The sequence below is a fragment of the Corticium candelabrum genome, chromosome 9 (assembly GCF_963422355.1).
Source record: "Corticium candelabrum chromosome 9, ooCorCand1.1, whole genome shotgun sequence".
Lineage (NCBI taxonomy): Eukaryota > Metazoa > Porifera > Homoscleromorpha > Homosclerophorida > Plakinidae > Corticium > Corticium candelabrum.
Window position 1 is genome coordinate 3252707 of NC_085093.1, and position 20437 is coordinate 3273143.

The 20437-nt window shown below is 40.9% G+C and overlaps 6 protein-coding genes across 6 annotated transcripts; 3 read left to right on the forward strand and 3 right to left on the reverse strand.

The window, feature by feature from the left end:
* The first annotated feature begins 678 nt into the window (after positions 1-678).
* Positions 679-1398, forward strand: LOC134184445 (dephospho-CoA kinase domain-containing protein-like). Its single transcript, XM_062652135.1, has one exon. The coding sequence runs from the start codon at positions 698-700 to the stop codon at positions 1373-1375; it is 678 nt and encodes a 225-aa protein (XP_062508119.1). The 5' UTR covers positions 679-697; the 3' UTR covers positions 1376-1398.
* Positions 1399-1427: 29 nt separating this feature from the next.
* Positions 1428-2755, reverse strand: LOC134184122 (uncharacterized). The gene is made up of 2 exons (XM_062651739.1): positions 1484-2755; positions 1428-1433 (listed from the first exon to the last, which is right to left on the reverse strand). The coding sequence occupies exons 1-2, from the start codon at positions 2753-2755 to the stop codon at positions 1428-1430; spliced, it is 1278 nt and encodes a 425-aa protein (XP_062507723.1).
* A 981-nt stretch (positions 2756-3736) lies between these two features.
* On the reverse strand, positions 3737-10608 carry LOC134184157 (nuclear protein localization protein 4 homolog). The gene is made up of 19 exons (XM_062651773.1): positions 10569-10608; positions 10420-10500; positions 9510-9625; positions 8935-9102; positions 8826-8874; positions 8514-8608; positions 8340-8448; positions 7902-7988; positions 7751-7843; positions 7541-7627; positions 7410-7481; positions 7231-7357; positions 7137-7174; positions 6645-6767; positions 5802-5858; positions 5649-5747; positions 5468-5587; positions 4222-4330; positions 3737-4163 (listed from the first exon to the last, which is right to left on the reverse strand). Exons 1-19 carry the CDS (start codon positions 10569-10571, stop codon positions 4027-4029), a joined length of 1770 nt encoding a protein of 589 aa, XP_062507757.1. The 5' UTR covers positions 10572-10608; the 3' UTR covers positions 3737-4026.
* Positions 10609-10641: 33 nt separating this feature from the next.
* On the forward strand, positions 10642-12148 carry LOC134184861 (D-aminoacyl-tRNA deacylase 2-like). The gene is made up of 7 exons (XM_062652623.1): positions 10642-10778; positions 10863-10932; positions 11452-11549; positions 11607-11644; positions 11727-11793; positions 11853-11910; positions 11980-12148. Exons 1-7 carry the CDS (start codon positions 10659-10661, stop codon positions 12048-12050), a joined length of 522 nt encoding a protein of 173 aa, XP_062508607.1. The 5' UTR covers positions 10642-10658; the 3' UTR covers positions 12051-12148.
* A 296-nt stretch (positions 12149-12444) lies between these two features.
* LOC134184944 (ribitol 5-phosphate transferase FKRP-like) lies at positions 12445-14198 on the reverse strand. The gene is made up of 3 exons (XM_062652718.1): positions 13991-14198; positions 13543-13844; positions 12445-12868 (listed from the first exon to the last, which is right to left on the reverse strand). Exons 1-3 carry the CDS (start codon positions 14014-14016, stop codon positions 12573-12575), a joined length of 624 nt encoding a protein of 207 aa, XP_062508702.1. The 5' UTR covers positions 14017-14198; the 3' UTR covers positions 12445-12572.
* Positions 14199-19033: 4835 nt separating this feature from the next.
* On the forward strand, positions 19034-20269 carry LOC134185005 (uncharacterized). Its single transcript, XM_062652786.1, has one exon. It carries the CDS (start codon positions 19103-19105, stop codon positions 19622-19624), a length of 522 nt encoding a protein of 173 aa, XP_062508770.1. The 5' UTR covers positions 19034-19102; the 3' UTR covers positions 19625-20269.
* Positions 20270-20437: the final 168 nt, after the last annotated feature.

Below are 20437 nucleotides of genomic sequence, written 5' to 3' on the forward strand. Positions count from 1 at the left end.
CTAAGCAACTGTCGTTTCTAAAGTTAGGTAAATTTCTAATCACCTCATGCTACTACAATTAGACTATAATTAAATTTCTAGAATCTTCATTTGTGCCATTCCTCGTTCGCCCTGATTTTGACTGCAGCTCGGTTGAGAAATAAAGAAGTGCTCAGGAAACCGTTCACAAAATGGTACATGTCGCCATCGTTCTGTGTATTGCGGAAGACGTATTCGTTAGTTGTACGAGCACTCGATTTGTTCGATGCTCTAGGCGAAACCTCGCGCTCTGGCCTCGCAAAACAAACCTACAACGACCCGGATGTTACAGTAAAAGTACACATTATCTACGATTATTTCTATCATCATTACATATCTTTAGGAAGGTTTTCAACTCACCCGTACTGATTCCTTGCTACTTAAATACAACTGGCGTCTTCTGTTACTGACAAGTACGCACGCACGCACGCACGCACGCACGCACACACACACACACGCACGCGCGCGCGCGCGCGCGCACACACACACACACACACACACACACACACACACACACACACACACACACACACACGGCTCTGCTGAGCCCTATATACTATTTACCTTAGGCTCGAGTGTCCAGCCGGTCGTCTAAATCCAAGAAGAGAAAGACCGGTTGGACACCTCAAACAGTCTTCGCGCCTTTCGTTTGGAAGTTCGAGGTCACATTCCTTAGGATATGCTCGTAGTCGGACTGACCGGAGGCATTGCAACAGGAAAAAGTACAGTATCACATCTTCTACGTCGTCTTGGATGTGCTGTCATTGACGCAGACCAGATCGCACGTCGTGTCGTGGACCCCAACAAACCCGCATGGAAAACAATCAGAAAGCAATTTGGAAACACAATCCTACTACCCGATGGAAGTATAGACAGAGAGAAGCTAGGAACGATAGTATTCAATGATTCAGCTAAGCGTCAATTATTAAACTCTTGCACACACACGCCCATTTTTCGTGAATTACTATGGCAACTGCTGGTTAATTTTATTAAAGGGGAACATCTGGTTATATTGGATGTCCCATTGTTATATGAGAGTGGAAAGCTTGTACACCTCACTCACAGGATTGTTGTTGTGGCATGCAGTCCAGAGGTCCAACTGCAAAGGCTCATGCAAAGAAATGGCCTGACTAAAGATGAAGCAATCAAGCGAGTCAATGCACAGATGCCACTCGACGAGAAGCGACGTCGAGCTACACATGTGATTGAAAACGATCAGAGTATTGAAGATACAAGGCGTCAAGTAGAGGAATTACATAGAGAATTATGTGACTCGTGGATGTATATTATAGTTAGATTTCTCATTGCACTATTCATAGCTTTTCTCATAATAGCAATTATCTCAAGTTTCTCTTAGTTGACTGGATACAACAGTATCCGACTGGTTACTTATTTGAAGAAACATTGCCTCATTGCTGTGAATACGTGGCAATGTCACTACGAGTTGATCATTCTTGATGTCTACAAATTGAGTTAGAATAACTGCCGGAGACAACAGAGCCTCCATTCCAGTAAAAGGCGACCACCAAGCTGTGAGAGCTGCTCTCTTCCATGTGGTGACATTGGCGACTGTAAGATTAATCACAAGTCCATCTGCTCTGTCTCCAATTTGTCCAAGCAAGGCCGTGATGGTGCTGCCATTGTAGACTACAAGTCCATCTATTGCATTTTGCAGCATTTCTCCTTCTAGAGGGTAAATGTGTCCGTTCATTTCTCCATACCATTGATATACCCACCATACAGATCGTGGCTTAAACTTACCATCAGCGGTTAGTAATCCATCAAGAGTTTGATCCCAACATGAATCATATCGTTTATCACTCACAGGATCATACTCTCTCCAACAAGCTCGACAGGCATGGTCAACATTTAATCTCTCTAAATTTGCAAGAAAAGACACGCAAACACCAGGAGACAGTGACCCAGCTGGTCCAATTACTTCATTGTGTGCAATCTTAGGAATAAAAAGATTATGTGCAACAAGAAACGATCTGATCTGTTCATGTTGTTGAACTAAATCACTGCCATTGCTATAACCGACATGCCAACACAATATATCTGGCAACAGATTTTTCTGAGCCTGCACCAAAAGAAATTTCTGAATCCAAGGAAAGACTTTGTCATCCCATCCAAGATCTGCCACAGATGGTCCAATCACAATCAAGTCTGACTTAAACGATTTAATGATCTGATATGCTCTTCTCCACACCTCATAAAATTGAAAAATAGATCTGTTTTCGAATCCAATATTTGGTTCATTATAGATATCCCACATAATGTCCTCATGCCCAAGAGCCAAAGTCCATTTGACGCTAAATGTCACCACGTTCTCCCACAAAGTAAAATTTTTATTATCTCCGGGAAGAAGTGAGTCTGGCAATCCTATATGATCTCTCCAGGCAAAGTAGATATCTGAAAGAAGAAATTGTATATTTGTTCCCATAGATACCAAACGATTGACATTAGCAAAGAGCCAAGGGCAAGGAAGCTCAGAGCAATTATGATCATAAAGACGAAATCTTTCCGGTCCTCGATACATGTGGAGATGAAGAGGTCTCACAGTGTCACTAGGAGGGTAAGTGGCATTGAAAGAATGCAAGATTCCAAATGCCCGTCTTTGAAATTGCCGAACAGGCTGAGCAAGATTAGCTCGCAAATCGACAAGCATGTCATTAGATAGAGCTAGTCCGACAGTAGACAAATACAAACACAAGGTGCAGAAAATATGACATGCCATTACGTTCATCCGGGCATAAAAATGAATCTGGGTCTCCGAGGTCGCGTGAGTGTTTCTGTCATTGCATGTACAGTTTGGTTTGCATGTCGCACGTCAGGCAGTTGGGCGGAGCTTGCACGGTAGAACAAATTCTTCATTCATATGGAAATGAAAGTTGCTTAGTAGATTGTTGTTTGCCATTAATTAACCTGTCTGTGTCAAGGCTACCTGATGTCAATATTCCCGTCAGCACAGATCTTGTCTACCGTCATACCGTTTCATGATCAGCTATGACAATATATTGCTATGGCTATCAGTTCACATTTCAAATTTTGAGCAAGTGTCCATCTACTAAACAACAGCACTGGCCATGGAGTCATTGGAAGGGGACTATATATAAGCCATGATTTATTTTGTCAGACTCTATAAATGGTAAATAGGATACACTACAAATTCTTCTCTGCCCAGTAATTAGACAAATGCTACAGAAAAATGATTGACTATGGCTCCAATCTTTTCTATCTAAGGACTTGAGATGAATCAACTGAGATTGCTTCAAAATACATAACAATGAAATACTGTATTAGCAAGTAAAATATCAGGTAGCAGCTAAAGTCCTATATGCTTCTTGAGCTGTTCTAGTGAACTAATGCAACAGTAAACGTTCAAGAAATACAAAGCCCTTTACCTGATAGTGAAGACAAACATGATTAAGAAAGATCAGCTTTCTTTGCTTATATGATCATTTCTCTGCTTCTTCTAGTAAGTATACACACCGATCACAAGAAACAATTCTTAGATATGAAGTTTCTGTATACCCATTAAATCTCAGAATGGTTGGTGTCAGACATGTAGATAATAACTAACAATAAATAGGCTGTCCTGTAGAGTTGATACTGTTAATTAATTGACATTCAAACTTGCAAAATGTAAACTGTTCCCAGGCATCTCTTAATTAAAGCAAATTCCACTCCACTAAAATACACACATCACCTTGCAGTACACATGCCATCCTTAATTAAGAACAATTCAAATTCATTTTGCAGTAGTACATCAAGTATGTTGCATGGCAAACCACCATGACACTGCCTAAAATGGTTGCTTAAGTTAATCAATCAATGGCCAATGCAATTGCAAAGAGTGTTCAATTAAGAGAAAAACCATGATTTACAGTCATCACAGACATTTTAAAGACAAACAATAACTGTGTTAACCGGTTTCTCTACATAGAGATATATTCTAGCAAAGATGGATGAACTGTATATGTTCTGACCATGCCCTAGTATCTGCTGTTATCCTTGTCTTGGAGAGTCACAAATCTGACAAATGGTTTCATTTCCTCTGTTCATGTATGTGCACCGATGACAAGACCAGGCTTGAAGTTGTGGTGGTGGTGTTATTATAGGTGGCCCACGACCAGTCATGCTGACTGTCACAAGAAAAGACAATAATGTTTACAACATTTTGATATGTCATTGTTGGCTCACATTGTTCGACCAAACATTCAACTGTCTTCCATGCATCACGTTCATTCCACTGGTATATGACTGGATCATCATGATTGCAAATTGCCTCACACAGTTCTTTTACATATGGCTACAGCATCAAACTGACTCACTACGACTTGAAGATGACATAAATCGCACTACAATTTACACAGTAACAGTAGACAATTTCTTAGTTCAGATATAGAGATGAGTCAAGAGATTCAACATTCCTGTAGCTTCTTTTTGGAAAATTTTGAATATAATTACATAATTAAGTTACCTTATTAATATGCCAATTCATACACACTACAGTTATACAAAAATAGAGTCACTTAGACACACACACACAGTGGCAGTGACCCGTAATTTCAAAAGTGGTCCGGCATAACACTCGCTAAAAGGGTGTGGTCAAAGAATAGCATGTAAAGAGAACAGCCTTCCAGCTTAGTGTTAGATAATAATTTGCTGTACAACAGGCCCTTGAATAATTGCTTTTGTTGATCAACAATTACTGTAATATGTGGCTAAGCAATGACCTCAGGGCAGCGTAAATAGCAACTAATTAAGTCAAGCTGCTCTAATGTAGTTTTGTTTTGAGTATACATATACTGAGTACACAAAATCGCCTATATTTCAACCGGAAGTTTGGGCAATCGCCGACTGTCGGAAATACTTTTGAAAGATGGTCTGTAGAAAAGCAGACCAACTGCATGGACCGGTTCCTATGGCCCTGAATATAGGCCTCTGTACAAAGTTCACTCTAGACAATGTGGTCTGGCTCCTAGGGCCCTGCACCACATACGCACACACACACACACACACACACACACACACACACACACACACACACACACACACACACACACACACACACACACACACACACACAATAATACAACAATGACCAAATCATTTCACTATAAGTGTGCTCATGAATTCACAAGCAGCTGCATATAATGTTCTAATACCCTGTTGTCCACAAGAATGCTTACAACCCAAGCCGAACAAGCCAACCCTGTGCCAAACAATGAAACCAGCCTCCCTTCACACAATACTCCTAGAAAGCAAGCCAGCACGAGGTGGTGGGTGTGTTAGTACATCCTCTAATATTTCAGTCACAGCTGCTGTAGAAACATTCACACTATACCTTCTGCTTTTGGGTTGGTAACAAACTGTTTGCATTACAAAATTATGTAACTACACATACAAAGAGCTGTTGCTCAATGTTCTATTCCTAAAGCCTTACCCTGATTACATCTACAGATGGAGCTGTTGAAAGGTAGAGAATCAAATGAAAATCAGTGATGGTAGATACAAAATGGTCTTTCGGCTGATGCGATAGATACTGAGCAAACTCATCAAAATTCTACATAAACAAGCACGTTGTAAATATACATTGTCTCTTTGTTCTCAATATTTCAATGCACTTGCAACTGTCCAATATCAGTACGATTCTCAACAGGAAATGGTTTTCCGACTCCACATTGGAACATGGGCCGAGGATCCTGAGGAAACGCAGCTGGCATCTGAACACAAAGCAAGATGTAAGAAAGCAACAGCATGTGACTGCCTGGACTTACATCAACTATGAGATACTCCACTGGCAAAGGCCTCGCCACTTTGTACGCCTCCTTCTCCTACATATATATATATATAACTACCTTCACGTAAAAGAAATTAACTAAATGATTAACTGGTTATAGCATGTTTCAGAACGGATTTAGTAAAATGTGTTTCACATGTGGTAATTAAATTTCAAGTTAACACAGGCGAGTGACAGCAGTACCATACAACCTACTGTTGTACTCATTTGCAACTGTGTCTTCCATCTTCTATCTCTAGTTGTCAGGAATTGAGTTTTACCAATTAAAATGTGCAAGTCTGTCACCATGCTATTTTTGCTCAGAGATTTCATCTGCTTGGCAATTGATAATTAATAATTCAATTTGCCTGGGCAAAGCACAAGCAAATCAGCTAGTCTACTATTTCTAAGTGTAACATTATATATTACAATAATCTCTAAGCTTTTTTAGAATTTTAATCCTATGCCAACAAACGAGTTCTTACATTTGTGTCACCCAGTCACCAATCCCAATCAGTTACTTGCTCTGCTGAGATCCAATCAGCAACTCAATCAAACATTTACTTAATGCAACATAGGAAGATGTACCAATACAACTCAAGCAGAAAATTGTACACATTAAAACATAGACTCTGCTAAATTGTCGTTACCTCACTAATGATGACTGAATAAGTCAATCAAACGTTTAATTAATACAACATACAAAGACCTACTAATATAACTCAAAACAGAAAATTTGTACACATTAAAACATAGAGTCTGCTAAATTGTTGTTACCTCACTAATTATGACTGACTAGCACAACTAAGAAACAACAAAAAAAGAAATTGAGTTGTGTTACCTTATAAATGACGTCTGGAACATACTGACCCTCATCTGATTCTCGAATGTAACCAAGTTCTGGTGCGTCAATAGTTGGCACGAGGTAGTTTTCTTGCACCAGTGTCATTGCCTGGTTGGTTACCTACAACACAAACTCATAACCATAACACTAGTAAACCCACTGTTTACCAACAGCACAGTTTCCTACAAATGGCACATATTCATTGGCAGATCTGTTCTAAACATTTGTGACTTACATGTATATACAACTGATATACAAACAAGCATGACATTGCATAAATTAAAATAAATTCAAAGACATAGATATTTTGCCAAAACCACAATTAAAATACAAACTGGAAATTCCAAAAATTTCAGTGTTTTCAAGTTTGAACCCAATGCTGCAACAGTAAAATTCAATAGCCACAAAACTTTACACAAGCCTAGAAATCATGCTAGTTGTTTCATAGCAAATGACTTAATATCACTTGATTTAATAATAAAATCTCACTTGATATCCTTCAAATGAAATCTGCTCATCTGAATTTCCTACAGATACAATCCAATAGAATACAGACATCAGCTATCTCTCCGACTTGTTCTACCTGTTATAACAACAGTCACAAACTTTGAACCAAATATTCCTGAAGCAACGTGTCTGCAAGCGTTCGGATGTTGGAGTTGAAAGTCAGCAGCCATAATGCATTCCTCTGCAGTCAGAAAGTATGTGTCCTACACAACACTGATTAGTCATAGAAAATGTAAGTAGAAGATGTCAAGCGACTCCATGTCTTTTGAACATGACTTTGCCTTGTTGCCCTGGCAGTGCTTCTAAATCAGTAAATATCCAGCCAATCTAACATTGTTATAACTATATTTGATGCCCAAAATGCAGATGCAATGTATATCACATACGCGATGTAAGCCTAAGTGAGAGGCAACCTCGTTCACAATTTCTGCCTGTTCATCTTCTAGAAGCACAATGCTTGAAGCTGTAGTGTCCTGTAAGCAACAAATAAATAATGCAAGCGCGCGCACACACACACACACACACACACACACACCACACTAGATAAACAGAAACAAAGAAACACAGGTAAACATAAAAATTACATATCAGGGTACCTGAGGTGGTTCATAGATGGCAGCAACAACAGCTTTGATTCCTAGTGGTACATCTCTATGAACCTCATACCGACCATATAAGAAACCCAATCTCTATTTCACCAAACAATACTAGCAATAATCACCACACTGACTAGCACTGTACAATCACCTGTTTCCCACCATGCCTCCAATAATCAATAAATCTGTCTACCAATCCAGGGTCCTCAAACATAATGTTATCCACATGACGATATTCCTAAAAACACAGAAACACTGCTACGACAAACACAAGTACAGTGTTAACAATGCAAACAATAGTATCAACTTCAATAATTTAATCTACTATATTACATCTTCCTCATGCTCAGTGCATTTGTACTAATGTTCTGAAAAATTTGTTCTTTTAACATGTGCAAACAAACAGCTGACAGACAGAGACAAACAGATAAATAACAAACACAGATAAATAACAAACAAACACACACACACACACACAATGAACAAATACATTAAAAACAAGTAAACAAACAGAAGGAAGACATTATAAGAAAGCCACTATTAATGCTAAAACTTTAATAATGACAGTATTTCTGGCATGCATTTTCACCTGTCGCTTGAGAGTGATTGTGCTAGGTAACTCCTGCCATGTGTCTCCAGATTTGTTAGTTCTCATCTTTCCTGTCGACGAAACACTTTCTAGAAATGCATACTTTCCTCTAAATTGATAAAATATACAACAGTCGGTCGAATGACAATAAAATAAAACACAAAAGTTGAGTACTTATCTACACCACTTTGCTGCTTTCTCAAATAAGAATGAAATGACAGATACTTGATAGGTGGATCTCGACTTTTCAAGTACTCTTCATCAAATGGCTATATGAAATAGACACTTAACACAGCCAAATCAATTAGAGTGCATCTGTTGTGTTGCTTATATCTCTATCTGTCTACTTCTCTCCCTCTCCCTCTCCCTTAAACTCCTTTCTCTCTCTTTCAGTTGACCTGCCTATGTGGACATTAATGTATCTGTTTCTTTGTCTAGCTGTTCAAGCATCCACCTGCCTGCCTGTATCTTCACCCAAACACTCACATCAACTGGAAGACAGTGAACACATTTTCCTTGTGGGCCATGACGACATCTATAAATACAAATTCATAACAAAAATATTTCAAAACACCTCAACACCCTCTATGCTTACAACTGAGCATCTCTCTCTCTTTCAATTCTTCCACTTTCCTTTGAAAGTAAAACATCCACTTCATCCTCTTTCACACCTTGAACCGATCCAGCCTCTGCATCAGTTGATGAACTACTAGTGTCCATAGCACGCTGTTCTGGCAATGCAATAAAAACCATGTCTCCATGTCTAGTAGAAAGACACCAATTTAATAAAACACACCACTGATGTTTCAACAAACAGTAGAATACTAATACATGTATCTATACTTTCAAGTTCAATTTCAGGTTGATCAGATCAGTTTGCCCAATAGCTTTGTTGTTCAAATTATACAAACAAGAAACGTCACAAATAGATAGACAAACAAACTAAATCATAGATTCAATGATCAAGCAAGGTGCTAATAAATAAAAAAACTCAAGCTCACATAAACTAGAAAAATGAGCAGGAATTCAGCAAAAAAGTAAAAAGCCACCAATGGTCATTAATGCTGCAGAAATATAACAACAAACAGATCGATACAACTGCTACACAGATGGTCTAACTACATGACAAATGCACACGTCTACACACAGAATAAAACAATTCCTGTTCACCTCAAGCCTGCAGATGACAAAGGCTTTTTTGTACAAGGAAAAAGCACTGTGCTGTTTCGATCTCGACAAACAGACCAATTGCTGTGATTGACATTAAGTCCAAACTCTTCAGCAATCTAATGGACAAAGCACAAATTTCTGTTTATTCTGCAATAAACAAACTTTAAACTATCCAATCAATTTCTTTAGTGTATCTCACTATATGAAATGTAAAATCAAAGCAAAATTTCCATACATAAATTTGTCATATCCATGCATATACTACTGGTAACTAGTATTTTTCAAACACTATTATTTTCTTCTAATTAGTTTCGTGATCAAATAGTATCCAAATTCTTTAGGACAGTAGTTTCAAACAACGTGCATCAAAATGAGATTTAACACATCACTTCTCTACAACTGTGCAACCAACAGTTAGTTGCCTGTCAATTTGTCTACATTTCTGCTTCAGCAACTTTTAGTTCTAGCAAACTCTGAACAATGACACACATTCAAGAGACTTTCAAACTATAAAACTACATTACCCTGAAAGAAGAAACTTGTGCGGGAGATAAACTGTGCTTTTTCTAGAAACATCACTACTTGTGCGGAATTAATTTGTGCGACAATAAGACCATGCGCAATAAGATCATGCGCAAAGGAAAACTATATGTGGAATTTACTTTGTGTGATGGGCTTGTGATCGCAAAATCGCACGAAATTTTCTCCCGCACAAATTCCTCCTTTCAGGGTATCAAGTCGAAGTTAATATTAACAAAAGTTTCAATAGTTCGGTCACCCCTCATTAGATAGGAAAGCTAAACTTTTAACAAGTTCAACATCACAGCTTATTCCGTCACTGACGAATAAACCTGCACAACTAGAGCATCTCCCCAACACAATATTGTAGCATCGCACTAGAGCAACTGACTTTCATCCAAAGAGTTCGACATGTCTCTGAGGGCAAAACATCTATTCGCTTTGTTCCTTCTCTTGACTGTATTCTTATTATCTATCAAAACAAAGCGACATATCAACGAGCACAACACTCCTCACGTATTCTTCATGCACGGCACAAACCATTGCTAACTTTCATTACAACTCTGCGCATGGGAACGAGCCTCGGCTACCAGCTATTCGTGCGCGAGAATTTTCAAATAAGTGTGACGGATGGCAACTTCGGCTGCTCGAGGGGTGACGGTGAGAGCATTAGTTCAACAGTGCTTATCAGCAAGGCTTCAAGTAAAACCTGCGTCTAGGGAAGATGTTGATGATGCGACCTATGTTGAGGCATGGGCTTTTAATTACTACAGCGCACTTTTAGCTAATGTCTACAGTGTGTGTGATTATATTTCTGTTTAATGTTGCCGTCAGATTGGTAGAGGCATTGTGATTTATTTGTGCTTTCTGAAAGGAGCTGATTCGGCTGTTGTGCAGAAAACTGGTGAGCTATACATTCAACAATTGTCTAAATTTGCATAATTTCTGTCTCATTCGTTTATGGTCACATCACGTTTGCAATTTCAAGTCCTCAGATGCATTTAAGTTAATTAATTAATGGTATTTATCACGTGCACAAATTTGTCTTGTTCAGCTCAACTGTCATATGTCTACAAACACTGACCCAATCATAAATTCTTAATTTAACTTAATTAAATGATTGCTATTCAAACTACTGTACCTCAACTTTTTGACAGTCACCAACTTAGATGTTATTTGCACTTCTTTGTGTACAAAAAGTTTTGAGGTACATGTGCTGTTTTTATTGAAGTCCCTCTGGTGAACTCACGTTGACGTTTTAATTAATAATTGCCTGAGCTCTGCGAATTTAGTGAACTTGAAGTTGCAAACTCAATGTGACAATAAAGAAATGCAATCTGGAAGTGATGTAAACAGTAATGAATTTGAGATTTTACGTGTGTGTGTGTGTGCGCATGTGTAAATTAATGTTTGTACATTACAGTAAAAGCCTTGACAAGTGTCCGCCTGAGCTTCAATGCAGAGACTGGCTCCAATGGTTCAGTACTTGATATACAAGGTGACATCCTTGTTGTACCGCAGGTGGGTACTGTACGTCATGGAACATATAATCGTTATCACATGTAGATATATGTGTAGGCGACTCTGGGTGGCAAGATAAAAGGCAGAGCCGTTCAGTATGCAGGAGATTAGAGATATAGGGACCCATGCTCTAGAGCAGACTGACTCACTCACTTTGTCATTAACTTGTTTGTGCAGATACCATGGGAACATAGCAAAGGATGATGGTCAACAACTGTATGATGAATTTGTCAGCTTATGTAATGTATGACATCCAATGTAGGTTAGAATTGCATTTGTAACGTTAAAGTTCTATGAACACAGAAAGAAGTCAGTGAAAGCAGCACATCTGGTGACAGTCAACATCAACAAGTACACCATGGTAAGCATCTTCGTTTCATTATTGTATTATACAGGTAGACTGTGACAGATGATGGTTGCTTCACAATAGGATCTTATGGGAATCGACAAGTTCTTAGCATTGTTACAAACGGACCATTCACACATTTGTTTGAATTTTAGAAGGAAAGGAAATATATTTTGATCTTAGGCAGCAATTATTTCTGTTTGACAAGCAATAGTGTGGTGGTTAGCTGGATAATGTCATCATGGTTTAACAAGACGTAATGGTGGCTATCTGTGATTTAGTTAGTGAATTTCAAACACGTACACACACTCATGTACACACACTCATGCACACACACACACACACACACACACACACACACACACACACACACACACACTAATGTGCAACACGTTAATGTGTACACATGCACACACACATGCATGCACGCACACACACACACACACACACACACACACACACACACACACACACACACGCACATTTTAAATGCTGAGTAATCCGATCGACTAAGAATTAAACAACTGTGATGTAAAAACATGTGAACAATGTAACATAGTTTTTGTCACACGACAGCTTCAAAAATATTGATAAGTAACCTGTATTACTACTAAATTTACTGGTAACTATGACCATGTATGTTGCCATGGTAACAAGCATTTCCACTTGTAAGGCAGTCAAATTCCCAGTCTCCAAGAAAACGAATAAATGTGAGACAACAAGTTCTCTGCCTTGTTTGGGACAGACATATTTCTGCCTAAGAATTTAAGTCTTCTGAAAGGTAACAGCCAACTGCTGGGAAATGCACTATATTTTCTGTACCATTGCAAAAAGGCACCGTCACTTGCATATTTGGTGTAGACTCTCGAGTTATCCTCCGGTGTTGTCCAATATCTGATCATGTCAATGTTAGCTCCATTGCGTGATGCTACAAATGAATTCAAGTGTATGCCGATCACTCTGGCTTTGCTATCTGAAGAGAGAAAAACAGCACCTTACACATCAAGATGGTGCAGACTGGATAGATGGAGTAATGATGTTAAAGTCAGACCTCGTTATTCCGACCAGTTTCTATTGGACTAACGTGACTGTTGGATTATCGACAACAAATACACACAGTGACCATGTAAACTGGCTTCATGTGTATCTTGTCAGAAAGTGAGGGTGTCGGATTATCGAGTCAGAATAACGATGTCTGACTGTATATCTAAATCAAAGTTTTCACAAATAGCAAGTTCTGACAAATATATCCTGTGGGCTGATCGCTAGGCTCATTACTAGGAAGATCATACGAGATGGAGTCAGGACTTAGATAAGTCTAGTTATTCTTTGTATCTACAAAGAAGTCACACTGTCCTAGTTAGCTTCCTATCAGAACCCCTCACATTATCGTGGCCGATTCCTGTATGTCTAGGTCTCATCATAACTATTGATAGAAGTGAATTGAAAGAAAATGACTTCAAATCTGATACCATGCTTTGAAAACAACTTTTATATTAGACACGCCCATAATTTTTGGGCTTCAGGTCCTAGGCCCCCTCAGGCTCCTAGGCCTCTCATTCTCTCCCCCCCATAGGTTCGCCACTGCTAAAAAGGAAGTAGTGCTACAGGTGGATAGAACCAGTGCTACTACGTATATGTACTTACAGAGTGGTCGCAATTTGTAGATATCTTTTGCGAAGTAGCCAATGTCAGCATCATGATCCCACGGAATTAGCTGCCCGTCTCTGACGGCTGCTAGTAGTGTCCCACAGTCAAGCCAATAGGTCATTCCCGCATCGTCCAACAGGCGCGTAACGTCGACGAGAAGATCTCTCAATGCGGCAGTCTTGGCAACGGGTGGAAAGCAATCGTCGTTATATCCTCCAGAGAATTGAGGCAGCACAATAAAGTGGACGGCGGCAATAAGCGAGAAAAGTAGTGCGACAGCCAAGCGGCAAATACATTGTCTACAGCAAAAAACCTGCACGTTAGGTCTAACAATGATTAGCTAGAGACTGCCCGGTAGGTCCTAGGTGCATGAAATGACATGTACAACAAGTAACATGTAATGTAACATGCCTCGTCCAGATCACACGAGCCAAACATCACCAACCTTTTAGTACGAAAGCGGCTTCTCATCTTTAGCTACCGGTAATTAGTCTTGTACAGTAGCTACGTACGTAGTAGCCTGTAGGTGCACATGTCTGGTCATCAGTGGCGGGAAGGAAACGGTCTATGATGATGATCTTTTCAATTGGCTAAGAAAAGGGCTGTAAACGACGCCGTCAAAGCGATCGTCAAGAACTTGAGTGAGTGATATAACCAGGGTAGAGTCCCGTATCAGATTTCGGATAACGGCTAAATTCGGACGAGAGATCTTGGTCCAACGCAGTTGCCTAAGTATGAAATATAGGGCAACGTAGAGACGTTAGGTAACTATTCTTGATCCGTGACAATCAATGGATTTGGCTCGAGCAAGAACGAGACTTGACTAAACGTTTACCACTTCCTCTAGACCTGGACAACTACCTCTAGTTCCGGATGGCCTCTCGTGCAGAGCTACCAAAGCACAGACACAAACCGAATCTATTTGTTGCAGTAGCCTAACATATCATCTTCCAAACAATTGTATGGGCAGCGTCGTCGTGTTTCGTGCGTAGCCGTGGTAGTCGTCAGAGTTGAGTGCATGAAGTCGCGCCCTCTAGTTTCGGATGCCCGAAAAGTGTTGTGACACGCCTTTTACTAATTAGCTAGCTGTGTTGTTCATGTTCATTACTGTCTGTTTCCTGTAAGTGTAAACTTTGAAAATCATCAATATCTCCGCTGTTTTTAGACTTTCGCGATGATCTCGGTATCGTTAGAAACTGCTAGGTCTGGCATTTCTGCTTATCAAATTATCTAAGCCCTTCCTTCAACCGAAATGGAAGGATAATACTTCTGCAATATCAAAGACAAACGGGTGGAGCAAGTACAAGTATAGGTTATAGACCGCTGGCGAGTGTATAAACGAAATACACCCGCTCCGCCCACGAGTTGGCAAAGCCCGAGTGCTAACGAGCTGGGCGCAGCGGGGTGTATTCGTTTATACACTTGCCAGAAGGCCTCTACCCGGCTTGTAGCACCCAGCTGAGGCGTTGATATCCTGTAGGCGCGGAAGTTCAAATCAGTTGTGTAGCAAAATGTTCTGAAATCGACTTGGGCATTGAAACAGCAGAATTGCCAGTTATTGATTTTTTGGAAGCTAGTAAACTGCTAGACGTTGATGTTGTTTCTGATCAGCAGTCTTCTGAATCTCGTTTTCAATTTCATTCAGTAGTTTTCAGAAGTTTCTTGACTTGTGTGTTTCCCCTAACACCACAAAAGCTACTGCATCTGCGCGGTTAGAGTGTTCAACGCATGGAAGAAATGGAGAAACAAGCAGCCAACTGAAGAGGGAGCGCTCGGGCGGTACGTGCATGATCTGCATGTTACGAACAACAGAGAAATGAACTACTGGCTTGCAAGGTTTGTGCATGAAGTTCGGAGGCAAGATGGAAAGCCGTATCCACCTTCTACCATGTAGCTGGTTTACAGCGTTCTGTGCGCGCGAGTATCTTTCTATAGCTGGACGCCTAACCACGCATGAAAGAACTCATTATGATTTCCGTACGCATCCATAGACCCACGTATTGTTTGTTCTGGCTGACAGATATGTTTCAGTAGCCTAATTGTTCACAAACAATTCACATCTTGATAAACCAGTAGCCCCAGGCAGTTATACAGCCCGATTTATTGACCGGTCAATATGTAGCGGAAGTGGGATATGTCATTTTTTGTAACCATTGTAGCACCCTAGCTTCGTCTGCGCCAATCAGTGTCCAGTATTCGCTGACATATCCCACTTCCGCTACATATTGACCGGTCAATAAATCGGGCGGTATAACTGCCTGGGGCTACTGGTTTATCAAGACGTAAATTGTTTGTACAAGGATATCAACGACCAATACTTCTTCGGCCGTAAACAACTCAACAACAAACCTCAAGTTTAGAGGAAGTCTGAATTTACAGGAAGTCTGAATTTCCTGCTAAAGCTCAGCAGAAGGACTGGCGTTGGGCAGTAACGCAGAAGGCGGAGATAAGAGGAGGAACCCTAATACTTCTGCAGAGTCCGGGGACAAGGCAAGTCGGAACGGTGAGAATGTGCACGTTGGCTGGTCTTGAGGACTCTCTAGTTTTGAAGGCAGAGATTGGCGGAGTCAGTCAGGATTGTCTTGTGGATGCAGGAGTCTCAGTTTCACTTGTTTCAGCTGAGATGGTGCCAAAGGAAGTGTCAGTACAGCCTACAGACAAGAAGCTGAGATCAGTAACTGGTCAGGAGCTATAGATGTGTCTGGAGAGGTGGAGCTGTCTAGCTATTGGACATTGGGCTACGAGCCACCAGTTTGTCGTTTGTAGTCTTACTACTGTTCCAGTGTTAGGAGCAGACTTTTTGTCAGGCCATAAGATGTCTGTGGATCTGAAGGAAGATAAGCTGCACTGGGCAGAAGGGCAAGTCAAATTGAGAACTCCTGGAACCAGGAACAAATGTTATGCAGTGTTGATGGAAGATGTTCGACTGGATGGTAATACAAGAGTGGTGGTCTCTGCAGAAGTTGTTCGAGGGGAAATCCATTGTGGAAATGACATAGTGTTCGAATCTGATGTGTGGCGTCTGGAGTCAGAAGAGCAGTTGCAGAAGACAGGTGCCATAGCGGCTCGAGCTGTAGTTAATGTTGATTCGGGTACTGTTTCTTTTCAAATTATGTCATTGGGTACTACTGTAGAGTTACCCAAGGGAACAAAGATAGCAGCTATTGAGAGAGCCATGGTACAAAACACTCAAACAATTGCAGCAGTAGGAACGGATCAAACCCTGTCAACTTCAAAGAGTGGCAAGTCTGAGGAACAGTTCAAGCAACTTATGAGTTTATTCGACTGGTCCAAGGCAGACCTGGCAAAGGATGACAAGAGGAAGATGGAAAGTTTGCTGTGGGAGTATAGAGAGCTGTTTGTGATGCCAGAAACAGGAATCAGTGGACTTGGAAGAACTAATGTCACTAAGCATGTGATCAAAACATCTGGTGCAAGTCCTATAAAACAGCAACCACGTCGAGTCCCGCATGCAGTGAGAGAGGAAGTTGAAAGGCAAGTTGAGCACATGCTAGATGCAGGAGTGATTCGCCCTTCAAACAGTTTGTGGAGTTCTCCATTGGTTCTTGTGAAGAAACGAGATGGTTCTGTGTTGATTATCAGAAATTAAACAGCATAACTGTCAAGGATGCCTATCAATTGCCAAGAATCGACAATACTCTAGATGCACTGGGAGATGCTAAGTATTTTTTAACTCTTGATATGTCATCTGGGTACTGGCAAGTGGAAGTTGCTGAAGAAGACAAGGCGAAGACAGCATTTACAACAGGGAAAGGTCATTTTGAGTTTAGTGTCATGCTTTTCGGGTTGTCAAATGCCCCAACAACATTTCAGAGGCATATGGATTTGGTTCTATCTGGTTTACACTATGAAGAGTGCTTAGTCTATCTGGATGATGTCATTGTATTCTCTTCATCATTCGACCACCACCTGAAGAATCTTAAAGCTGTATTTACCCGGTTGGTCGATGCAGGTTTGAAATTGAAATCAACCAAGTGTCACTTATGTTGTGATGAAGTGCACTACTTGGGACATATTGTGTCAAGGAATGGTCTCCGACCAGATCCTGAAAAAGTATCATGTGTGAGAGATTATCCAGCTCCAGCTGATGTAAAACAACTTTGATCATTTGTAGGTTTAGCTGGGTATTACAGGAGGTTTATCCGTGGATTCTCTCAGATAGCAGCCCCACTGTTTAATCTGTTGGAAAAGGGAGTAAGTTTGTTTGAAGTGATAAATGCCAAACAGCTTTTGAGGAACTGAAGTATAGATTAACAGCATCACCGATTCTGGCTTTCCCACGTTTTGACCATCAGTTTAAACTAGCTACGGATGCCACTGATGTTGGTTTTGGGAGCAGTTCTCTTTCAAGAATATGGAGGTCGCGAGCATGTGATTGCATATGCCAGCAGAACCCTACACCGCCCGGAAAAGAACTATTCTGTTACTGAGAGAGAGACATTGGCACTGGTATGGTCCACCAAAATATTTCGACCTTATACCTGTATGGAAGACAGTTTCAGCTGATCACTGATCATTGTCCCTCAAGTGGCTGCGCACAATCAAAGACCCAAGAGGAAGAATTGCTCGATGGATCATGGTCTTAGAAGAGCATGACTGGACGATAGTGCACAGGGCAGGGAAGGAGAATGCAAATGCAGATGCATTATCAAGGATACCACACGTACAAGGGCCTACCGATGTGGTGGAAGACAGTGGTAGCATTACTACGGGTGATCTGTGCAGTGCTGTTGGGTTTCTGACAACTCCAGACTGGTCAACTGAAAAGCTACGATTAAGCCAAGCCAATGATGAGGTAATTGCGCAAGTCTTGGAGGTGATTGATGGCCCTAGGCCAGCTTTCAAGGGGAAATGGAGGCGAAACCCCAAGCTTCGTCAGTTTTGGAGGATTTGGCATCAGTTGACTGGGGAAGACGGTGTCTTGATGAGACGGGTTCAAGCTTTGCCAGTAGCAGGAGGGAAGAGTGTGTTGGTTGTGGTAGTTCCTGCAGCTCAAGTGTCACAGGTGCTAGAACAACTCCATAACAACTCAGGTCACATGCTTTTGGAGAAGCCGTTGGATCGAGTGAGGATGAAAACATTGTGGCCAGGGTTTACCAGAGATGTGGAAGAGTGGATTACTCAATGCTCTGTGTGTGCGAAGAAGAAGAATCCAGTACCTAAGCCAAAAGCTAAGATACAAAGCATCCCAGGAGGAAAACCTGTGGAGATGTGGGCAATGGATTTTGTGGGCTCATTACCTGTGACAAATGAAGGCAACAGATACCTTCTTGTTGTGGCTGATTACCATACGCGCTGGGTAGAAGCCCTTCCCCTTCCAGATCAAAGGGCAGAGACAGTTACTAGAGCTCTGATGAGAGCCGTAGTCAGTCGGTATGGAGTGCCTTTGGTGTTGCATAGTGACAAAGGTTCGAATTTTGAAAGTAAAGTGATAAGAGAATTGTCTGCACTACTTGGTATCCAGAAAGTCAAGACAACGGTCTACCACACACAATGCGATGGGCTAGTGGAGAGGTTAAATCAGACTATACTAACAATGCTATCGAAACATGTGGCAGCGAACCAGAAAGACTGGGACACCTGGTTACCTTGTGTACTTCTTGCGTATAGATCAGCGAAGCAGAGTTCAATTGGGTTATCAACATTCAAGCTCATGTTTGGTCACGAAGCTTGGTTACCAGCACATGTTGCATTGGGCTTAACAGACAAAGAACCAGTTAGGTTGTGCACGGAATATGTTGCAGAGCTTGAGAAACAGCAGCAGCAGGCTAAGGAGATTGTTGATATTCAGTTAGCAGCTGCTCAACAGCAACAAGCAAGGAATGACGGAAGTACTACGGTCAGGGATTATGTGGAAGGTGACTTTGTGTGGCTACGTCAAAAGGCTGTAAAAGCAGGTCTGTCACCGAAACTAAGTAGTCCTTGGTCTGGTCCTTTCCGAGTGTTGAAGTGTTTTGAAAATGCAACCTATAAAATCAAACCAGTACAAGGTGGAAGAGTACAGCGAGAACACTATGACAGGATGAAGCCCTGCTACACATGCATGCTCAGTGGCTGAAGTTCCAGAAGGGTCTAACATTAGTGCAAAGACTTCTCAGAGGGTTCAACAAAAGGAATTTGCAGTAGAGATTCCAGACAATCCCATCATCCATTATTTAGAGCTGAACGGAAGCATGCCTGTACAAGTTGAACATGCCAACTTGGAGCATGTTGGCGAAGTTCCATTGCCAGCACGAGGAGGCAGGCCGGTCAGACAGAGAGTCCCACCGAGATGGCTACTGGACTATGAGAGAGAACATGTAGAAGACGAGCGTAGATGTTTAGTTTAGGAAGGCAGGAGTGTGGCGTGTGGTGAGATGTAATTAACGCCCATGCCTGTTGTGACACGTCTTTGCTAATTAGCCAGCTGTATTGTTCACTTTCATTAGTCCGTTCTCAGCTAGCCTAGCGGTTGCTTTCTTTCTTTGGATTCTGTTTCGACTCAGTCGTTGTTGTTGCGTTTGTTGTTTGGTATACATGTGCGGTCATCAGTGGTGGGAAGGAAACGGTCTATGATGATGATCTTTTCAATTGGCTAGATGTAAACGACGCTGTCAAAGCGATCCTCAATGGGGCGGACGTAAATGTGGTAGCAAGAAATTAAGAATTTGAGTGAGAGATATGGCCAGGGTAGTGTCCGGTTCCTGTATGACACTTTTTGCTATGTGGGGTAGACAATTATTATTGTTATATTATTTACGTATTATATATTATAAAAAAATTAAAATTGTATTTTCACAACGGTCAAACCATAAGGTTTTGCTGTAAACTAAAATTTATATTTAGCTGATTGACTTGTACCAAAACACGATCAGAATTCATGTTTTGTGTT